Source organism: Triticum urartu, chromosome 5A (genome assembly GCF_056163025.1).
Source record: "Triticum urartu cultivar PI428250 chromosome 5A, HENAU_Tu73, whole genome shotgun sequence".
NCBI classification, from domain to species: Eukaryota; Viridiplantae; Streptophyta; class Magnoliopsida; order Poales; family Poaceae; genus Triticum; species Triticum urartu.
The window spans coordinates 684,017,523-684,036,674 of record NC_141877.1 but is presented as its reverse complement, the minus strand read 5'-3'; the positions used below and the strand labels follow the sequence as shown (position 1 = coordinate 684,036,674).

The window sequence follows — 19,152 nt, the reverse complement described above, 5'->3', positions numbered from 1 at the left end:
AGGACCGTAAGAAAGACGGGAAGTTGAGAGCACCCGCTGACGGGTCACAGTGGAGAAAAATCGAGAGAAAGTACTGCGATGAGTTTGCAAAGGACCCAAGGAACGTATGGTTTGCTTTAAGCGCGGATGGCATTAATCCTTTCGGGGAGCAGAGCAGCAATCACAGCACCTGGCCCGTGACTCTATGTATGTATAACCTTCCTCCTTGGATGTGCATGAAGCAGAAGTTCATTATGATGCCAGTTCTTATCCAAGGCCCTAAGCAACCCGGCAACGACATTGATGTGTACCTAAGGCCATTAGTTGAAGAACTTTTACAGCTGTGGAATGGAAACGGTGTAAGTACGTGGGATGAGCACAATAAAGAGGAATTTAACCTAAAGGCGTTGCTGTTCGTGACCATAAATGATTGGCCCGCTCTCAGTAACCTTTCAGGAAAGACAAACAAGGGATACCACGCATGCATGCACTGTTTGGATGACACCGAAAGTATATACCTGGACAGATGCAGGAAGAATGTGTACGTGGGCCATCGTTGATTTCTCCCGACCAACCATCAATGTCGAAAGAAAGGCAAGCATTTCAAAGGCGAGGCAGATCACCGAAAGAAGCCCGCCATGCGTACCGGTGATCACGTACTTGCTATGGTCAATGATTTACACGTAATCTTTGGAAAGGGTCCCGGCGGACTAGCTGTTCCGAATGACGCTGAGGGACGCGCACCCATGTGGAAGAAGAAATCTATATTCTTCGACCTACCCTACTGGAAAGACCTAGAGGTCCGCTCTTCAATCGATGTGATGCACGTGACGAAGAACCTTTGCGTGAACCTGTTAGGCTTCTTGGGCGTGTATGGGAAGACAAAAGATACACCTGAGGCACGGGAGGACCTGCAACGTTTGCACGTGTAAGTGCATCTAGTGCCCCTTAGTGATTTTGGTGTATTTAAGACTTATAGGTTAAGGATCTAATGTGTTTATGAGTGTACACAGGTCTATAAGTCTATGAGGAGTTTGATATTTACAAAGAAAGCCGACCCCTAAAAATGAAGTTCTTCGACTGAAGACTTTGACATTCTGAAGACTTTCTGAAGACTTTGAAAGTGAAGAAATTGGTGTGACCTTGAAGACTTGGTAATCATTCGAGGAACATGAAGCGTGAAGACTTTTGTTTTTGTAGTTTCATTTTCTCTTTCTTGAGTCATAGGAAACACCGTACTATTAAAGGGGGTCGAGGAAATACTAAGGAAAAATTTCCATGTGATGCTCAACTCAAATCCTACACCTACCAATCCCTTCGAGTGAAGCCATTGGAAATCTCATACAGCTCAGTCAATTTCTTAAGTGACAGAGACGCAGTTCTTCTGGTCACTGAGGACTTTGTTCTGACTGAGGAGTTAGGAATTCGCCAGTGCGGATTGCCTACACAGTGAGGAACATGATAGCCCTGAGGAATTTGTACCTCAAATTTCCGACCGTTGTTGTGCTACGCGCCAGCTGTCCCAAAATATCTTATCCATCCAACGGTCATATCATTGAAGGGCATTTATGTCTTATCACGTCGGGCTGCTCCCTAGGCTATAAATAGCCGCCCCCTACAACCACTAGCTGGTTGGCTGCTCCGAGAGAAACTGACACTTGTCATTTGAGAGCATCCCATCCTCCGAGGACTTTGAGCGAAAATCATCAAGTGAGGAAAATCCAAAACCCAAACCCAAACACCTACAAACCCAAAGTGATTGAGCATCACTGAAGAGATTGATCCTGCGTGGATCCTACGCTTGTTACCTTTGAAGGCTGTGCTTCTTCCAAACGGTTAGGCGTCATGGTCTAGAGCATCCAATAGGAATTGTGGATCACCGAGTGACCGAGTTTGTGAAGGTTCGGAAGTCACCTGAAGACTTACCCTGAGTGATTGGGCGAGGACTGTGTGTCCTTAGCTCAAGGAGAATACGGTGAGGACTTGGTGTCCTGAGCTGCGGGCTCAGGACTGGGTGTCCGGGACTGTGTGTCCTCGAGTTTAAATACTCAGCCGCTCCAACCAGATGTACAACTGAGACAGCAGTTGGAACTGGTCTACCAAATCATTGTCTTCACCAAGCCAACTGGTTCTATTTCCTCAACACTTTCATTTCCTCATTACTGTGTTGTGTGCTTATTCATATCTGTGTTTGAAGACTTTGACTGAAGACTTTCTCAATTTCCTCAGTTCAATTTCTTCAGTCTATTTGTCTTCATCTTGAACTATCATGTGTTTACGCTTTCTGTACTCTGTGTTTGTCTTCATTTCATCATGATGACCATGCATGTATTCTGCTATGTTTACTTCTGAGTACTTATTCCGCTGCTAGTAGTTCTTCGCTAAGGAATTTCCTCACTAGCAAATTCCTCAGTGAAGAATTTCATAAAAATCGCCTATTCTCCCCCCCTCTAGTCGATATAACGCACTTTCAATTGGTATCAGAGCAAGGTACTCCCTTGTTCTGTGTGATTTTGGTTTAACCTCCTGGAGTTTTAGTTATGTTGACCGTAGGTATGAAGAAAGTGACATGCCCCATCTTTGATGGTCACGAGTATCCCAAGTGGAAGGCCATGATGAAGAAGCACCTCGTGGCAATGAACAGCGAACTATGGACCGTCACTGAGATTGGTCTTACCGATCTGTGCAAGACGGTGGGAGCTGATGACATTCACAAGTACACTCTTCTCAACCTCATGGCGAAGGACGTCATCTGCACCTGTCTGTCTCAAAATCAGTTCAGGAACATCATGCATCTCGATCATGCGAAGATTATCTGGGACCGTCTCTCTGAGTTCTATGAAGGTCATCGAACCCATCATGATCCTTGGTTTGAGGACTTCAAGGAATCTCTCAAAGCGATGACATTCGAACCAGAATCATCATCCTCTTCATCATGCCTTATGGCAAAAAGTACTGAGGTAACTGAATGCTACCTATCTGAGTCAAGTGATGATGAATCTGGTGATGAATTTGGACCAAGCTATGTCAAACTTGCTTCCCTTGCCACTAAACAAGAAATAGCCTTGGAAAAGGTTCAACACATGCTCAATAAAAGCGATGATATGTTGGGTGAAGAAATGGATCAGTCAAAAGCTTTGGCTGAAAGTCTTCAGAGACTTCATAATAAGTATGACTCCCTTCAAGATCAACATAACACTCTCTTATCTGATCATGAGAATCTTTCTTATGAATTTCTTCAAAGAAAGCAAGATCTTGAGAAGCTAAGAGTGAGTTATGAAGATCTTCAGAAGGAGCGCGATTCATTACTTGCTCAACAAATCAACGCTGCTCAGGAAGAATTTGTTCCTCCATGTTTGAAATGCATTGAACGAGAATCTGCTAATTCCTCACCTGAATGCTCAAATGCTTCTAATGTTACAAATTCTTCACCTGCCTCTGCTATCACTAATTCCTCATCTGAGGACATTGCTAGTATCACTGACGATGCAGGGCTGAAGGAATTGTACATGACAGGCATGCACAAAAGCCTCAAAGGGCATCAGACTCTTTGTGATGTGCTTAAAAAGAAGATCCTCAACAAGAACCCTAGGAAAGAGGGTATTTCCTTTGAGAGGAAACTCAATGCTGATGGTACATATTGGAAGCCTAAGCAGTACCCCAAAATCTCATGGGTTGCTGCAAAGGGACCTCCAGTTGATCCATCTAATTTATCTGGCTATACATGTGAATCTTCTCATTCTTTTGATGAGTCATTTGACTCCAACTATAAGCTCTTCAAAAATAAGAACGGTGAAGTATTTGCTAGATATGTTGGCACTAACTGTAGGAATGGTTCCCCTATGGAGAAAATCTGGGTTCCCAAAAGGTGCCTTGAAAGTCTTCGGGTGAATGTCCTCATGACACCACCTGTGAAGAATAGGAACCCCAGATCAAATTCCTCATATGGACCAAACTCTTCATATGGATCCAAGTCCTCATACGGACCAAATTCCTCACATGGATCAAATTCCTCAAAAGGATCAAAGTCCTCATATGAACATCATCGTGCTAACAACTATGTTTCGCAGGGAAGAGCCAAGGGCTATGAATATGAGCATTATTCTTCTAATTATTATGTTCCTAAGTCCTCGAAGAATTTCTCTGCATATTCATATGCTTACCCTAACCACTCTTATGTGAAACGAAATGGATTGGCCTCTATGCCACCATTCTCATATGGAGCTCGCAGAGTGATGAACTCTTTGCCACCCCTTCAGATGTGGGTGGTGAAGAAAAAGAACTAATCTCTTCTGCAGGGTCAGGTCTCCAGACATGCTCAAACGTCTGAAGAAATTGCTGGGGACCTGACAACGTGCCTGAAAGGACGCAGGCTAATCATGAAGAAATGAATTTTCATTTCTCATGTCCTCACACTGCTTTATCTGTCTTACTGCTTGATGACATTGATCTGATGAATTGTGATATCATATTCTTCACTGCTGAAGTATATGAGAGCCCACTAAGGTAGATGAAGCATTTCTGGAGCCTGAGTGGATTCAGGCCATGCAAGAAGAATTACATCAGTTCAAGCTCAACAATGTCTGGGAACTGGTCAATCGTCCAGATCCTCGTAAGCATAATATCATTGGCACAAAGTGGATCTACCGCAACAAGCAAGATGAAAATGGTGTTGTGGTTTTGAAGATCCAAAGAATCCTGACAAAGTCTTCAGACTCAATAAGGCCCTCTATGGCCTCAAGCAGGTCCCACAGGCGTGGTATGACAATTTGAAGGAATTCTTCATGAAGAAAGGCTTCACACCCGGTTCACTCGATCCCACTCTCTTTACTAAATCTTATGATGGTGAACTGTTTGTGTGCCAAATATATTGATGATATCATCTTTGGCTGTACTGACCAACGTTATAGTGATGAATTTGCCTATATGATGAGTGAAGAATATCAAATGTCTATGATGGGAGAGTTGAAATTCTTCTTAGGTCTTCAAATTCGTCAACAGCGCAATGGCATATTCATATCTCAGGAGAAATACCTCAAGGATGTCCTGAAGAAATTCGGCATGCAAGATTGCAAAGGAATCAAAATTCCTATGCCCACAAATGGTCATCTATGCACTGATGAAAATGGTATTGACTTCAATCATAAGGTATACCGCTCCATGATTGGCTCTTTATTGTACTTATGTGCATCTAGGCCAGATATAATGCTTAGTGTTTGCATGTGTGCCCGATTTCAAGCTGCACCGAAGGAATCACACCATAAGGCTGTGAAGCATATTATTTGATATCTAGCTCACACACCAACACTAGGATTATGGTATCCCAAGGGCTCGGATTTTGATCTCATTGGATACTCTGACTCTGACTATGTTGGTGATCGTGTGGACCGCAAGTCAACATCTGGTACTTGTCATTTCCTCGGACGATCCTTGGTCTGTTGGTCCTCGAAGAAACAGAACTGCATATCACTGTCTACTGCTGAAGCTGAGTACATTGCTGCTGGTTCTTGCTGTGCTCAACTGCTATGGATGAAGAAAACACTCAAGGACTATGGCGTCAACGTGAAGAATGTGCCTCTCCCCTGTGACAATGAGAGTGCCATCAAGATTGCTCACAACCCAGTTCAGCACTCGAATACAAAGCACATTCAGATTCGTCATCATTTTCTTCGCGATCATGTGTTGAAGGGCGACATTTCTATTGAGCAATGTAGGAAGTGCGGTTCGTCTCGGTACATTGAGGTGGTCGGTGAGGATGGTGAGAAAAAGCAGCTAACCATCCCCGTTAAGGTTCTTCGGTATCTTGATTTTATAAAAAGACTGCACGCCTTTTCATCACGAAGGAGTCTGCCAAAATGATGAAGTGGCACAAGGAAGGTATAAGGTACAATCCAAAAAAAATCATACATCCATCGGGAGGGGAAGCATGGAAGTCATTCGATGAAGAATACCCCGAGGAAGTAGCCGAGGCTGGGAATGTCAGAATAGCCATATCAGGTGATGGGTTGAATCCATATGGTATGTCGTCCAATCCATACAGCTGCTGGCCTGTGTTTGTAATTCCGCTCAATCTTCCTCCCGGTGCCCTAATGCAACGGAAGACCATGTTCTTGTCGCTCATCATTCCGGGGCCTGACTACCCGGGGAAGCAATTGGGTGTGTTTATGCAGCCGCTTGTGGATGCTTTGCACCATTCTTGGTACTTTCCGAGGTTGACATACGACCGGGATCTGCAGAGAAATTTCTTGATGAAAGTTTGGTTGCACTATTGCATGCATGACTTTCCCGGCTATGCTCTATTCTGCGGATGGTGTAAAGATGCCATGCCCAGTGTGCATGCAGGCTCTGCGAATGATTTGGCTGAGTAAGGGTGGCAAGTATGTAGCCTTTGACCTGCATCGACAGTTCCTCCCTCCAGACCATCCAGACAGAGAAGACAAGAAGAACTTCACGAAAGGCCGGGTTGTTCATGAAGTAACCGAGATTCCAACATTTTCGGGGGCAGATGTTCTTGCTCAGCTAAAAGCTCTCAAGCCTAAAGTCAAAGGCAAAGCCAAAGCCAAAGCCAAAGGCTTCGAGGGATATGGTGAGACGCACAACTGGACGCACATTACCCCCTTCTCGCAGCTTCCCTATTTCAAGGACCTCAAACTTCCTTACAATATTGATGTGATGCACACCGAAAAGAATGTGGCAGAGTCCCTTTTCCACACGATCCTCAACATTCCTGATAAGACGAAGGATAATGTAAAAGCTAGAGCCGATCAACAGAGAATTTGTGATAGACCACGCCTGAACATGAAGCCTCCCACAGGCGGTCGAAAAAACTGGTTCAAGCCAGATGCTGACTTTGTCCTTAAACCGCCAGAAAAAAAAGAAGTACTTATCTGGCTGAAACAAATTTTGAAGTTCACCGATGGTTATGCATCGAATATAAGTAAGGGAGTCAATCTTTCAACGGGCAAAGTGACCGGCCTGAAGAGTCATGACTACCATGTATGGATTGAGCGGATAATGCCGATGATGGATCGAGGCTATGTCCCCGAGCATGTCTGGCGAGTGCTTGCCGAGCTTAGCCATTTCTTCCGCACGCTCTGTGCTAAAGAAGTAAGTAAAGAGGTGATTGAAAAATTGCATAAGAAGGCACCGGAGTTGATAGTCAAGCTAGAGAAGATCTTTCCGCCAGGCTTCTTTACTCCGATGACACATCTCATTCTGCACCTCGCGAACGAGGTATTGTTGGGGGGCCCTGTGCAAAATCACTGGCAGTACGGCCCTGAGAGGCAGAACAAGCATCTCCGACGGAAATGTGGAAACAAAGCTAAGATTGAAGCTTCCATAGCTGAGGCAGTTATCCTAGAGGAGGTGTCAGACCTCAGGACATCATACTATCCAGACCATGTTCCCCATCTGTATAACAAGGTGCCTCGATACAATATAGAAGAGCCCAAGTATCAACCCAGGCTCGATCTATTCAATGCGCAAGGTGGGAGGGCTGGGGCCTCGAAATCTTATAACATGCCACGACAAGAGTGGGAGGACCTCATGTTCTATATCTTGCACAACATCAAGGAAGTTGAGGAAGTGTGGACGAGGTAATACCACTACACCATTCCTTTATGTCTTCCACATCATCATGTTTCATGTTCACTTAGTCTCGGTCTAACACCGCTTATCTTTTTTTAGTGATTTCGTTCAAGAGGAATGGACGGGAGTGAATCCTCCTACTGAGGCGGAGGCATTTACTCTTCTCCGTCATGGAAACCCTGGACGTAAAAATTTTGTTGCTTGGTTCATGGAGAAAGTAATTTTCCACACTCCCCTATTAAATACCTACTTCAACATTTATTAGTTAAACGAACAAATGCACGCAACAATTTCCATTATACTTGTAGGGAAAAGATCCGAACATATCTATGGATGATGAATTGAGATGGGTTTCCATGGGTTTTGACCCTGCCGTCGTGACATGTAAAAAGTATGATGTGAATGGGTATCGCTTCCATACAGAGGAGCACCAAAACAGCCGCCCCGATCCCAAAACTATAAATACTGGAGTGTACACCCCCGGTCAAAATTCAGTAGACTACTATGGAAGGGTACAAAATATATACGAGGTTAAATTCCGCCAGGGGCGTGAGACCCTAAGTCTGCCTGTGTTCAAATGCCAATGGTTCGATCCGCAGGAGGGGGTAAAACATACGCCTTCCATTGGTTTGGTCGAAGTTAAACCATCAACCGTCTATGCCGGAGCCGATCTCTTCATTGCGGCTACCCAAGCTACACAAGTATATTATCTGCCTTACCCATGCCAAAAAGTGTATCTAAAGGGTTGGGAAGTTGTGTTCAAGGTGTCGCCACATGGTAAGCTACCAGACCCGAATGAAGACGATTACTACAACATTAACCCCATGACATACGAGGGAGTGTTCTATCAAGAACAACCTGATGATGATGATGATGATGTGGTTAGAAACGATGACGCTAGACCATTGGGTGATGATGATGTGGACCCAAACATCGACGATGCACGGAATGATGGTGAGACCATTGTCAATGAAAATGACATACTTATGCTAGAAAAGTTAAACGAAGACGCTGACGACGAGGAAGAGCCTCCACCTCCGTCGGACAACGAAGATGATATGATTGATAGTGATGATGAGACGGACCGAGAAAGAGGTTACAACAGTGATGATTCATATGGGTTCTAGCAGATGTACGTTTCAAGTATTTTTTTTCTATAGTTTAGGAATATGCCTTTTTATGCATTTTTATTAATGTGTTTATTATCATGCCTTTTCCTTCATTTCATTAATTTACTAATTGCATTTTCTCTTTTCAATGCAGGTTCGTGGAACATGGGCAAGGGGAAGGCCGACGGCGTGGGTTTCCTACGCAAGGTCGTCGGCCTGCCTAGTCAGAGTGGTCGAGCACGTAATCCTCCCCCTCAGCTACTTGACGATGACTCCTCACAGGGAGGTCGAGGGAGAGGTGCCCCTAGAGGAGGAGGGGGCGGGGGGAGAGCCTCTAGAGGACGAGGTGCTGGGGGGAGAGCCACTACAGGGGGTCGCGGCCAGAAAGAGCGCACCCTCACCGACTTAGGGGTGTTGTCTTCGAGGCCCTCCTCTAGTGAGGTACCCTCTAGGGAGGAGGAGGAGGAGAAGGAGGTGGTGGTGGTGGAGGAGGAGGAGGAGGTGGAGGAGGAGGCAGGCGAGGAGGAGGAGGAGGAGGAGGTTGGGGAGGAGGTTGGGGAGGGGGAGGCAGGCGAGGAGGAGGGTGGTGGCAGGGATGATGGTGGTGACGGGAAGGGGGTTGACAAGAAGGAGTGGCTGCGTGGCAACGCAAAGCTACCAAAGCAGGTTCCTGCTACTGAGGAGCAGAAGTGGCTCATTGAGCCCACGGGAAAAGAGTAAGTGGTTCATTATTTTGCTTGTCACATGCTTATTCCGGTTATTATTTATTTTGCTTGTCCCATGCTAATAGTTCATTCTTTTGCAGCAACTGGATATATTCTAAAGGGGTTCGTATTCCCAACGGCCTCATCACTGTCTTGCTGAAGTTATATTGGCCGGGGTTGTACTGTCCTGATCCAGTCAGGCAGCCGGACCGTCGGGTTTTGGCCACGAGCTGGGACCACTGGGAAGCGGCCCGCCAAGCGGACCATGAGACCCATGCCAAGGCCGTGATCACTACTTTCTGGGTGAGTTCTCATCAGAAGCACAAGTCCATTCTAGTTTCATGAATGATTTAACTCATGGCTTCTTCCATTCTTGTTTCATGCATGATTGTAGACATTCTATCGAGTTCTTCCGGAGCACAGGGCTAGAGCGGACCAGATCGTGTTGCGCCAATGCAAGAAGAAGGCCCGCCAGATGCAGTACGAGGTGCGCTATGTGGCCATCTCCACATACTACCACGACTATCTTGGTGTGAAGATGACCAAGGAAGAAGCGCGGAGGATGGCCATTACCTTGGAGAGGCCAGAGTTCTTGGCGGTAAGTATAAAAGATTTTTCATTATGCTTTCATTATGCTTTCATTACCTTGTGGTACATTATGCTTTATGCTTTATGCTTCCATAACACCAATTTGGACACACCTACATGCCATTATGCTTTTATTATGTAGGTGTGTCCAAATTGGTGTTATGGAAAAGACGAGTCCTGGGCGGCATTGGTGGATCTTTGGTGTGATGAGGCTGGAGCCTGGGCGGCTATGAGAACCAAAAATAAGGCTAACCGAGGGACGGAGGGAGTACATGCTCAGGGAAACCGAAACCACTATCTCCACAAGGCAGTTAATGTATGACTAACCCCATTAAACATTCTTCTTCTTCTATTTACCATCACTTTCTTATGTATGACTAATCTCTGTTTGGTGGTGCAGGAGGAGAAACTGAAGCGGCCGCTATCAGACATGCAGGCGTGGGAGATCGCCCATACGCGGAAGGACTCCAAGCCTGGCGAGCCCCAGTACTACGGCAAGAAGACCGCGGGGAGGAAGCAGGCCTACTCCGAAGCGTATCTGAAGTTGCATCCTGACACACCTGACCCCATTGCGGCGCCTCTGGACGACAGGGCGGTGGTGAGCATGGGGCCCAAGGAGCACGGTCGGGAGGCGGTTCTCGATGCTGTGATCACTCCTAGTATCTCCTACACACAGCTTCGTCGGATCGACCCGAGCCTGAGCCAGCGCACGAGCCAGCCAGTGACCAATACACAGTCCCTCTTTCAGGAGCAACAATCTGTAAGTATTTTCCCTCTTATCTTCATTGCTCACTTCATTTTCCGCATTTAGTAGTTTTATGAGTTCCATCATGTCATACTGTAGGCCTACATGGAGTACACACGCCAGGAGACCATGGCGTGGCATCAGAGGCTTTATGAACACCAAGTGCAGAGGGATAGCCAGATGCAGCAGGCTTTTCAGGATATGGCGGCCGGCAGGTGTCCTCAGTTCCCTCCAGCACAATGCCCTCCAGCACAACCAGTGCTGATGAGCTTTGAGGAGTTTGTGGCACAGAACGCTGGCCCCTCGCCGGTTAGTGCATCCCCAATCTATTCACCCAAAGCATGTCATGCCTTTCAACACAGTCATATATCCCGTGCATATGTCTTTTCAACATCCAGGGAACATGTGGATCTACCGTTGGCGGTGGTCTTCGCAGCACTCCGGAGACACGGAGCCCGACCACTTCGATCCACGGAGGCGGAGGCGGAGGCGGTCTTGGCGGTAGCGCTGCCGCTAGCAGTGACGACCTGGGCTTTGGCCGTCTTGGCGGTGACGACCTCCGCGGTGCTCGATGACCCTTGTGTGGTGATGATGCTTGAGATGACTTGTGTGTGGTGATGATCATTTAGATGACTTGTGTGCTTCTCTATATGCTTATGTTGGTTGTGATGATGTTCATTTAGAGACTTGTGTGTGATGATGCTTATGCATATACTGTTGTGATGGTGCCGGATGATATCCCGTTGTGTTTTATATGTCTATCTCATCATATATATCTGCTGATATGTGCTGCTATTTGAATTGAATTGATCTGAAAACAAACAGAAAAAAGAAAAAAAAGCAAAAGCAAACTATGCCGACGGCTAGGCCGTCGGCATAGGGCTAGCGTGAGCTCCCAGTAGCTGACACGTGGGCGCCTATGCCGACGGCCTAGCCGTCGGCTCAGTTTAAAAACTGTGCCGACGGCTAGGCCGTCGGCATAGGCGCCCACGTGTCAGCTACTGGGATCTCTGTATGAAGGACTATGCTGACGGCCTGGCCGTCGGCTTAGTTTCAAATTATGCCGACGGCCAGGCCGTCGGCATAGCCCTGGTCCTAGAGCAGCGGCTGGTCGCCACGTGGCACACCTATGCCGACGGTCGAGCCGTCGGCATAGTTTTTGACTAAGCCGACGGCTAGGCCGTCGGCATAGTTGTGCCACGTGGCGACCGTTCGTTGGGCAGACTTGACGGCGGCCGCCGTTAGGCGTGATAGTTGCCGACGACTAGGGCCGTCGGCATAGATGTACGGCCCTCGTCGGCGTATAATATATGCCGACGGCTTTTCTATGCCGACGGCCTCCCTGCCTGTGCCGACGCATATGTTGCCGACGGCCCTACGCCGACAGGGGCCGTCGGCATAGGCCTATCCCGACGGGACTCAGGGCTATGCCGACGGCCCTGGCCGTCGGCATAGGGGGCGATTCTGGTAGTGAAGATGACCAAGGAAGAAGCGCGGAGGATGGCCATTACCTTGGAGAGGCCCGAGTTCTTGGCGGTAAGTATAAAAGATTTTTCATTATGCTTTCATTACCTTGTGGTACATTATGCTTTATGCTTTATGCTTCTATAACACCAATTTGGACACACCTACATGCCATTATGCTTTTATTATGTAGGTGTGTCCAAATTGGTGTTATGGAAAAGACGAGTCCTGGGCGGCATTGGTGGATCTTTGGTGTGATGAGGCTGGAGCCTGGGCGGCTATGAGAACCAAAAATAAGGCTAACCGAGGGACGGAGGGAGTACATGCTCAGGGAAACCAAAACCACTATCTCCACAAGGCAGTTAATGTATGACTAACCCCATTAAACATTCTTCTTCTATTTACCATCACTTTCTTATGTATGACTAATCTCTGTTTGGTGGTGCAGGAGGAGAAACTGAAGCGGCCGCTCTCAGACATGCAGGCGTGGGAGATCGCCCATACGCGGAAGGACTCCAAGCCTGGCGAGCCCCAGTACTACGGCAAGAAGACCGCGGGGAGGAAGCAGGCCTACTCCGAAGCGTATCTGAAGTTGCATCCTGACACACCTGACCCCATTGCGGCGCCTCTGGACGACAGGGCGGTGGTGAGCATGGGGCCCAAGGAGCACGGTCGGGAGGCGGTTCTCGATGCTGTGATCACTCCTAGTATCTCCTACACACAGCTTCGTCGGATCGACCCGAGCCTGAGCCAGCGCACGAGCCAGCCAGTGACCAATACACAGTCCCTCTTTCAGGAGCAACAATCTGTAAGTATTTTCCCTCTTATCTTCATTGCTCACTTCATTTTCCGCATTTAGTAGTTTTATGAGTTCCATCATGTCATACTGTAGGCCTACATGGAGTACACATGCCAGGAGACCATGGCGTGGCATCAGAGGCTTTATGAACACCAAGTGCAGAGGGATAGCCAGATGCAGCAGGCTTTTCAGGATATGGCGGCCGGCAGGTGTCCTCAGTTCCCTCCAGCACAATGCCCTCCAGCACAACCAGTGCTGATGAGCTTTGAGGAGTTTGTGGCACAGAACGCTGGCCCCTCGCCGGTTAGTGCATCCCCAATCTATTCACCCGAAGCATGTCATGCCTTTCAACACAGTCATATATCCCGTGCATATGTCTTTTCAACATCCAGGGAACATGTGGATCTACCGTTGGCGGTGGTCTTCGCAGCACTCCGGAGACACGGAGCCCGACCACTCCGATCCACAGAGGCGGAGGCGGAGGCGGTCTTGGCGGTAGCACTGCCGCTAGCAGTGACGACCTGGGCTTTGGCCGTCTTGGCGGTGACGACCTCCGCGGTGCTCGATGATCCTTGTGTGGTGATGATGCTTGAGATGACTTGTGTGTGGTGATGATCATTTAGATGACTTGTGTGCTTCTCTATATGCTTATGTTGGTTGTGATGATGTTCATTTAGAGACTTGTGTGTGATGATGCTTATGCATATACTGTTGTGATGGTGCCGAATGATATCTCGTTGTGTTTTATATGTCTATCTCATCATATATATCTGCTGATATGTGCTGCTATTTGAATTGAATTGATCTGAAAACAAACAGAAAAAAGAAAAAGAAAAAGCAAAAGCAAACTAGCGTGAGCTCCCAGTAGCTGACACGTGGGCGCCTATGCCGACGGCCTAGCCGTCGGCTTAGTTTAAAAACTGTGCCGATGGCTAGGCCGTCGGCATAGGCGCCCACGTGTCAGCTACTGGGATCTCTGTATGAAGGACTATGCTGACGGCCTGGCCGTCAGCTTAGTTTCAAATTATGCCGACGGCCAGGCCGTCGGCATAGCCCTGGTCCTAGAGCAGCGGCTGGTCGCCACGTGGCACACCTATGCCGACGGTCGAGCCGTCGGCATAGTTGTGCCACGTGGTGACCATTCGTTGGGCAGACTTGACGGCGGCCGCCGTTAGGCGTGATAGTTGCCGACGCTAGGGCCGTCGGCATAGATGTACGGCCCCCGTCGGCGTATAATATATGCCGACGGCTTTTCTATGCTGACGGCCTCCCTGCCTGTGCCGACGCATATGTTGCCGACGGCCCTACGCCGACGGGGGCCGTCGGCATAGGCCTATCCCGACGGGACTCAGGGCTATGCCGACGGCCCTGGCCGTCGGCATAGGGGGCAATTCTGGTAGTGACTCCCATCGACTCCATATGTTTTATTTGGATCATGATGGTTTTAGACTTTTAGGAGGAATTCATATGTAGGTTTATGTTCCCTTGTGGATGAAAAGGTACATGTATGTACTATATGATTATAGTGAGCTTGATGTTTTGTTTGGGAGTTGATTGGTTCACTATTTTCCTTTCATGCATGTGATTCCTATATTATAGGCTCAGGTGCTCTGTTTTTTTAGATGGTCAGATGAAGAGGTTTCCTCTCCTGGTATTGTTTGGATAGAGAAAGAGATCTCTGTTTGCATTAGTATTGGTGGTGTCCCTGTCCCAGTTCTATTACCAGGAGTCATTGAGCAAGATGATTCAGAAGAACTTATGCTTTGAGTTGTCTTTAACAAGGTACCAAGAAGAAAAGGCTGAAGCTATATGTTCGTGTTTGAGTTATTTGCAATATATGTAGACAATAATTTCCGTCGGGAATGGACATTTTCTTAATGAGATCACTGAGTTACCCCTTTATCATGTTTTGCGTTATCTATTGACAGAATATTCTTACATGGGGTCTGGCATCATCTACTAGCCTTAGTTTAGTACTAAATTAGTGATCTAAACACTTTTATATTAGTTTACGGAAGGAGTACTATTGAACAACTTTCCATTCATTTCTAATTTATCTTTGCTACGAAGCTGCAGGGTGATGGAATACAATGTCTTGTGCTCAAAGGCTTACTTTCCAAATTTCAGCAGCTGATGTCTGAAGGTTGTGTATGTTATCTACAGTTCTTTCAGATTAGCCCCGCCAAAAGGCAGGTCCGGTTCATGTACCTTAGATTTGAATTGCAGTTTCCTTCCGTCAAACCTGTAGATGTCGTGCCTGAAGGTTTTCCGCTGTAACTTACAGCCTTGAGATATTTCAGGTCAAGATTCAACTGGTCGATTTGGGTGCAGAATTCTTGAGGTTGATCATTCTGTTGAATGCATTGCTGAATGAGGACGTCGATTTGAGACGGACAAGGAATCTACTATGCACCGAACAGCTACGACTCGGCACAACAGATACCGCCTCCAACAAGCAAGAGCGAAGCCAAGAGAAGGAAACACCACCAAACTCTAAGACTAGCCACAGTGGGAGTAACTTCAATAGTAACATCGAGTCCAACTCAGCAAATTTGCTTATGTGGCAATGAGTTAATAAGGAGAGAGGTAGTAGTAGTAACTTAGCTAGTTACTGTAACATCACATGTCCCAATGCAATATGAGTCTATAACCTAATAAATGAAGCTATGCATGTTACCACACTTATGTTACCACACACTATGAAGGTAGTAACATGGTCTAGGAATACGTGTATGTTACTACTCCCTCCATTACAGTTTATTAGGCGTAACTCAGAGGGCTCTGGGACCTAGGTGTTTTCTAATTGGAAGGAAAAACGGAGCCAGTTAGCTCTAGATGCGCCTAATCAAATGTAAAATTGACGCATAGTACTCCCCGTCCATTAAACTGATTGCATGCACCGGTTTCCTTCTTTTCCCTCTGGCGTTTCCTACTCTGCATGTACCGGACCGAGTACTTTCCTTCCGCATGCATTTCTTCCGCGCGCGATTTCTACACCGCGAGTTTCCTTTCGCGCGCGATTCCGCGCCTGATTTTCCTTCTGCGCAGCGCGCCGCGCGCGAGTTTCCTTCTTGGCCGCCTGATTTTCCTTCTACGCCGCGCGCAGTATAAGTAGCTATGGCGATGGATGTTCACGAACAGACGGCGCTCATCTTCGGCTTCCTCCTCTTGGCCTCCTCGGTCCAATGGCACGGACGCAGCAAGATGAATCAGATCGCCGGCTTCCTCCTCTTGGCCTCCGTGGGCTGTCTAGGGTTGCTTTCCAACCGAGAGCGCAGCCGCCCGGAGGACTTCCTCCTCTTGGTCTCACCGGACGAGCGAGAGTTCCATCCATCTCCATCGGCACGGCTGGGTTCGACCATCTTCCTCCTCCAACGACTTTGCCTCGACGGCGCGTCGGCCTCGCACGCCCATCTCGCCCTCCGGCACCTAACGAGGCCGGTTCGTCGAACTGGAGTGGCTCCGTCGGCAGGGAAGGTACAGACAGCGGCGGCGGGGCCGGGATCGCAAGTTCTACGTTCGTGGGCTTCACGTTTGGCAGCGGCGGGATCTCGTTTGGCGGTGGCGGCGGGATCTCGTTCGTCGGCGGGGCAGGTACAGGCAGCGGTGGCGAGTCACTAGGCTTCACGTTCAGTGCAGCCAGCACAGAAGGTAAACACTAATGTTCTACCAGCTCCTATGTTCGTCGGCGGGGCAGGTACGGCGCGTCGTACTGTGTTCGCGTTTAGTGCACTAGTGCATGCGTTTAGTACCAGCTCCATGCACTAGTGCATGCGTTTAGTACCAGCTCCAAGCACTAGTGCAGGTACGGCGCGTCGTCCTGTGTTCATGTGTTCGTCGGCGTTGCCAAAACTGCAATGTTTTAAAACTGCAGATCGTTACCAAAACTGCAGTGTTTGCTGCAGGAGTACTAAAACTGTTGTGTTCTAAAGCTGTTCTCTTCTCACGTTTGTGTTCTAAAGGAACTGGTGGACACAATGGTTTGGATGTGATGAACGGAGAGAACGCAACTGGTTCGGGCATTGGCTATCGAGGAAGTGGATACAACCCAAATTTTGCCCATGCCGACGAATACCCTCCTAGTCAAGAGGCTGTACAAACCCAAAAACAACCAATCGATTTGAGTAAGCATATTTACAGCATAGTTTTGTTTCCATATTTTTTGTTTATCTAATTATTTTTCCTACGAATCTAGATGTTCTGTCGAACAAGGAGACAAGAAGACAGTACAATACAGATGACAAGCGTCACATATATGTTGAGATCATTAAACGTAATGGTACGGGTATAAGGTTGAAGCATGGTGTTTCTAAAGCTGTTGCAGTAGCTTGTGATTGTCCTAGGAGGATAGTGCAAAGGGTATGGCGGGAGGCTAAAAAAGGTGGCGGCATTACTGGGGTCAAAAACAATCGGAAGCTCAAATCAGGAAGGAAGAGGATTAATTTCGACATAGATGCATTGGAGGCCATCCCACCTGGAGAGAGAACAACATTAGAACAAGTTGCTGGACATTTGAACTTGTCAACTACCACTATTTGGCGGAGGTGAGCGTCATACTATCAGATTGTTGTCAATTTTCTACATGTCAACATTCTTTTATTATATGGAGGTGAGTGTTATCAACGAGATATTTTTGATATTTTGTTGTAGGTTGAAGATGAAGGAAATTAGACGAATAACAAGTGAATTGAAGCCTTCTTTGACTGCTGCAAACGAAAGGGCTCGTGTGGAGTATGCTCTTATGCATCTTGAGCGAAGTAGCCTAACATCCCAAGGCGGTATTAATCCCACATTTAGGGCTGATATGGATGTGGTTCATATAGATGAGAAATGGTTTTATCGCACGCGGAAGACCCAGAACATGTATTTGAGTCATAGAGAGGAGGCACCACACCGGGAATGTAAACATAAAAACCACATTCAAAAAATTATGTTCTTGTCCGCAATGGCTAGACCAAGGTATGATGCTCAAGGCAATTGTGTATTTGATGGCAAGATTGGGGTTTGGGCTTACACAGAGTGGGTGCAAGCAAAAAAGAAGAGTCAAAATAGGTTGGTACTTGTTCTTGTTACTACTCCTACTTTCTGCTAAATTTTTATATGCACATTATTTACTTGTTCTTTATTTCTATATTCTTAGGTTGAGGGGAGCATGGGAGTTGAAGCCCTGCGATAAAGTGGACAGGGAGAAAAGTCGGGAGTACTTAGTGAAATACGTACTGCCGGCTATAAAGGAAAAGTGGCCTGAGAGTGATAGATGGAACACCATCTACGTACAGCAGGACAATGCTAGGACTCATATAAAACCAGATGATCCACTTTTTTTGCAGGAAGCTGCAAGGGGTGGTTGGGATATTAGGATGATATACCAACCACCTAATTCTCCTGACACAAACATATTAGATCTTGGTTGGTTTGCCTCAATTCAAGCAATGTTCCATAAAAAGATGCCCAAGACTCTACCTGAGATTGTCGCAAAGGTCTTGCACTGATTTGAGTATTTTATGTTATTTGTTCAAGATATCTACTCCCATAGGTTAATGTTATGAACTGATTGAGTTTTTTAATTTTATGTGTAATAGGTTAATCAATCCCTTGCTGAGTACCCCCATCAAAAGCTTAATAGGATCTGGTTGAGTCATCAAGCGTGTATGAGAGAGATCATCAAGCACAAGGGTTCTATGCACTATGCAGTTCCTCACTTGAAGAAAAAAGCACTAGAGAGACAAGGATGTCTCCCTGTTCGTTTGACAGTTGACAGAGAATATGTTGAGCAGGCAATTGAGCACTTGAACTCAACATGAGATGTAATGGCAGATTTTCAGTAGCACTTGAACTCAACATGAGATGTAATGGCAGATTTTCAGTAGCACTTGAACTCAACATGAGATAATACTCCTACTGTGTTGCGAATGTACTGTTTTGAACTCAACATGAGATAATACTCCTATATGCAAGGGGCGGCCATCAGGTTCATAGATCATGCAGTAGCTTTTTTTTTGCGCAAATCCTATGGTATACTTCATTGCTATTCCCCTTGATTACTTTGTGAATAATCCGCAGGTTCACTCATACACTTTTACATATTCTATCACCAAGATAAGCTCATAATAAGATTATATAAAACCATATTCGTACTCACTTTCTTACATAAACTTGAAGCATATAAAACCATTA

The 19,152-nt window shown here is 46.8% G+C and overlaps 1 protein-coding gene and 1 pseudogene across 1 annotated transcript in view; both read left to right on the top strand.

Moving 5' to 3' along the window:
• Positions 1–11,287, top strand: part of LOC125507684 (uncharacterized) — a 28,243-nt gene extending 16,956 nt beyond the window's left edge. Inside the window, exons 3-5 of the mRNA XM_087524932.1 lie at positions 10,368–10,727; positions 10,812–11,021; positions 11,111–11,287. Of these exons, the coding sequence (XP_087381058.1) occupies positions 10,368–10,727; positions 10,812–11,021; positions 11,111–11,287 (747 nt within the window). The remainder of the gene's footprint in view (positions 1–10,367; positions 10,728–10,811; positions 11,022–11,110) is intronic.
• Positions 11,288–16,146: 4,859 nt separating this feature from the next.
• LOC147974160 (uncharacterized) lies at positions 16,147–18,733 on the top strand (annotated as a pseudogene).
• Positions 18,734–19,152: the final 419 nt, after the last annotated feature.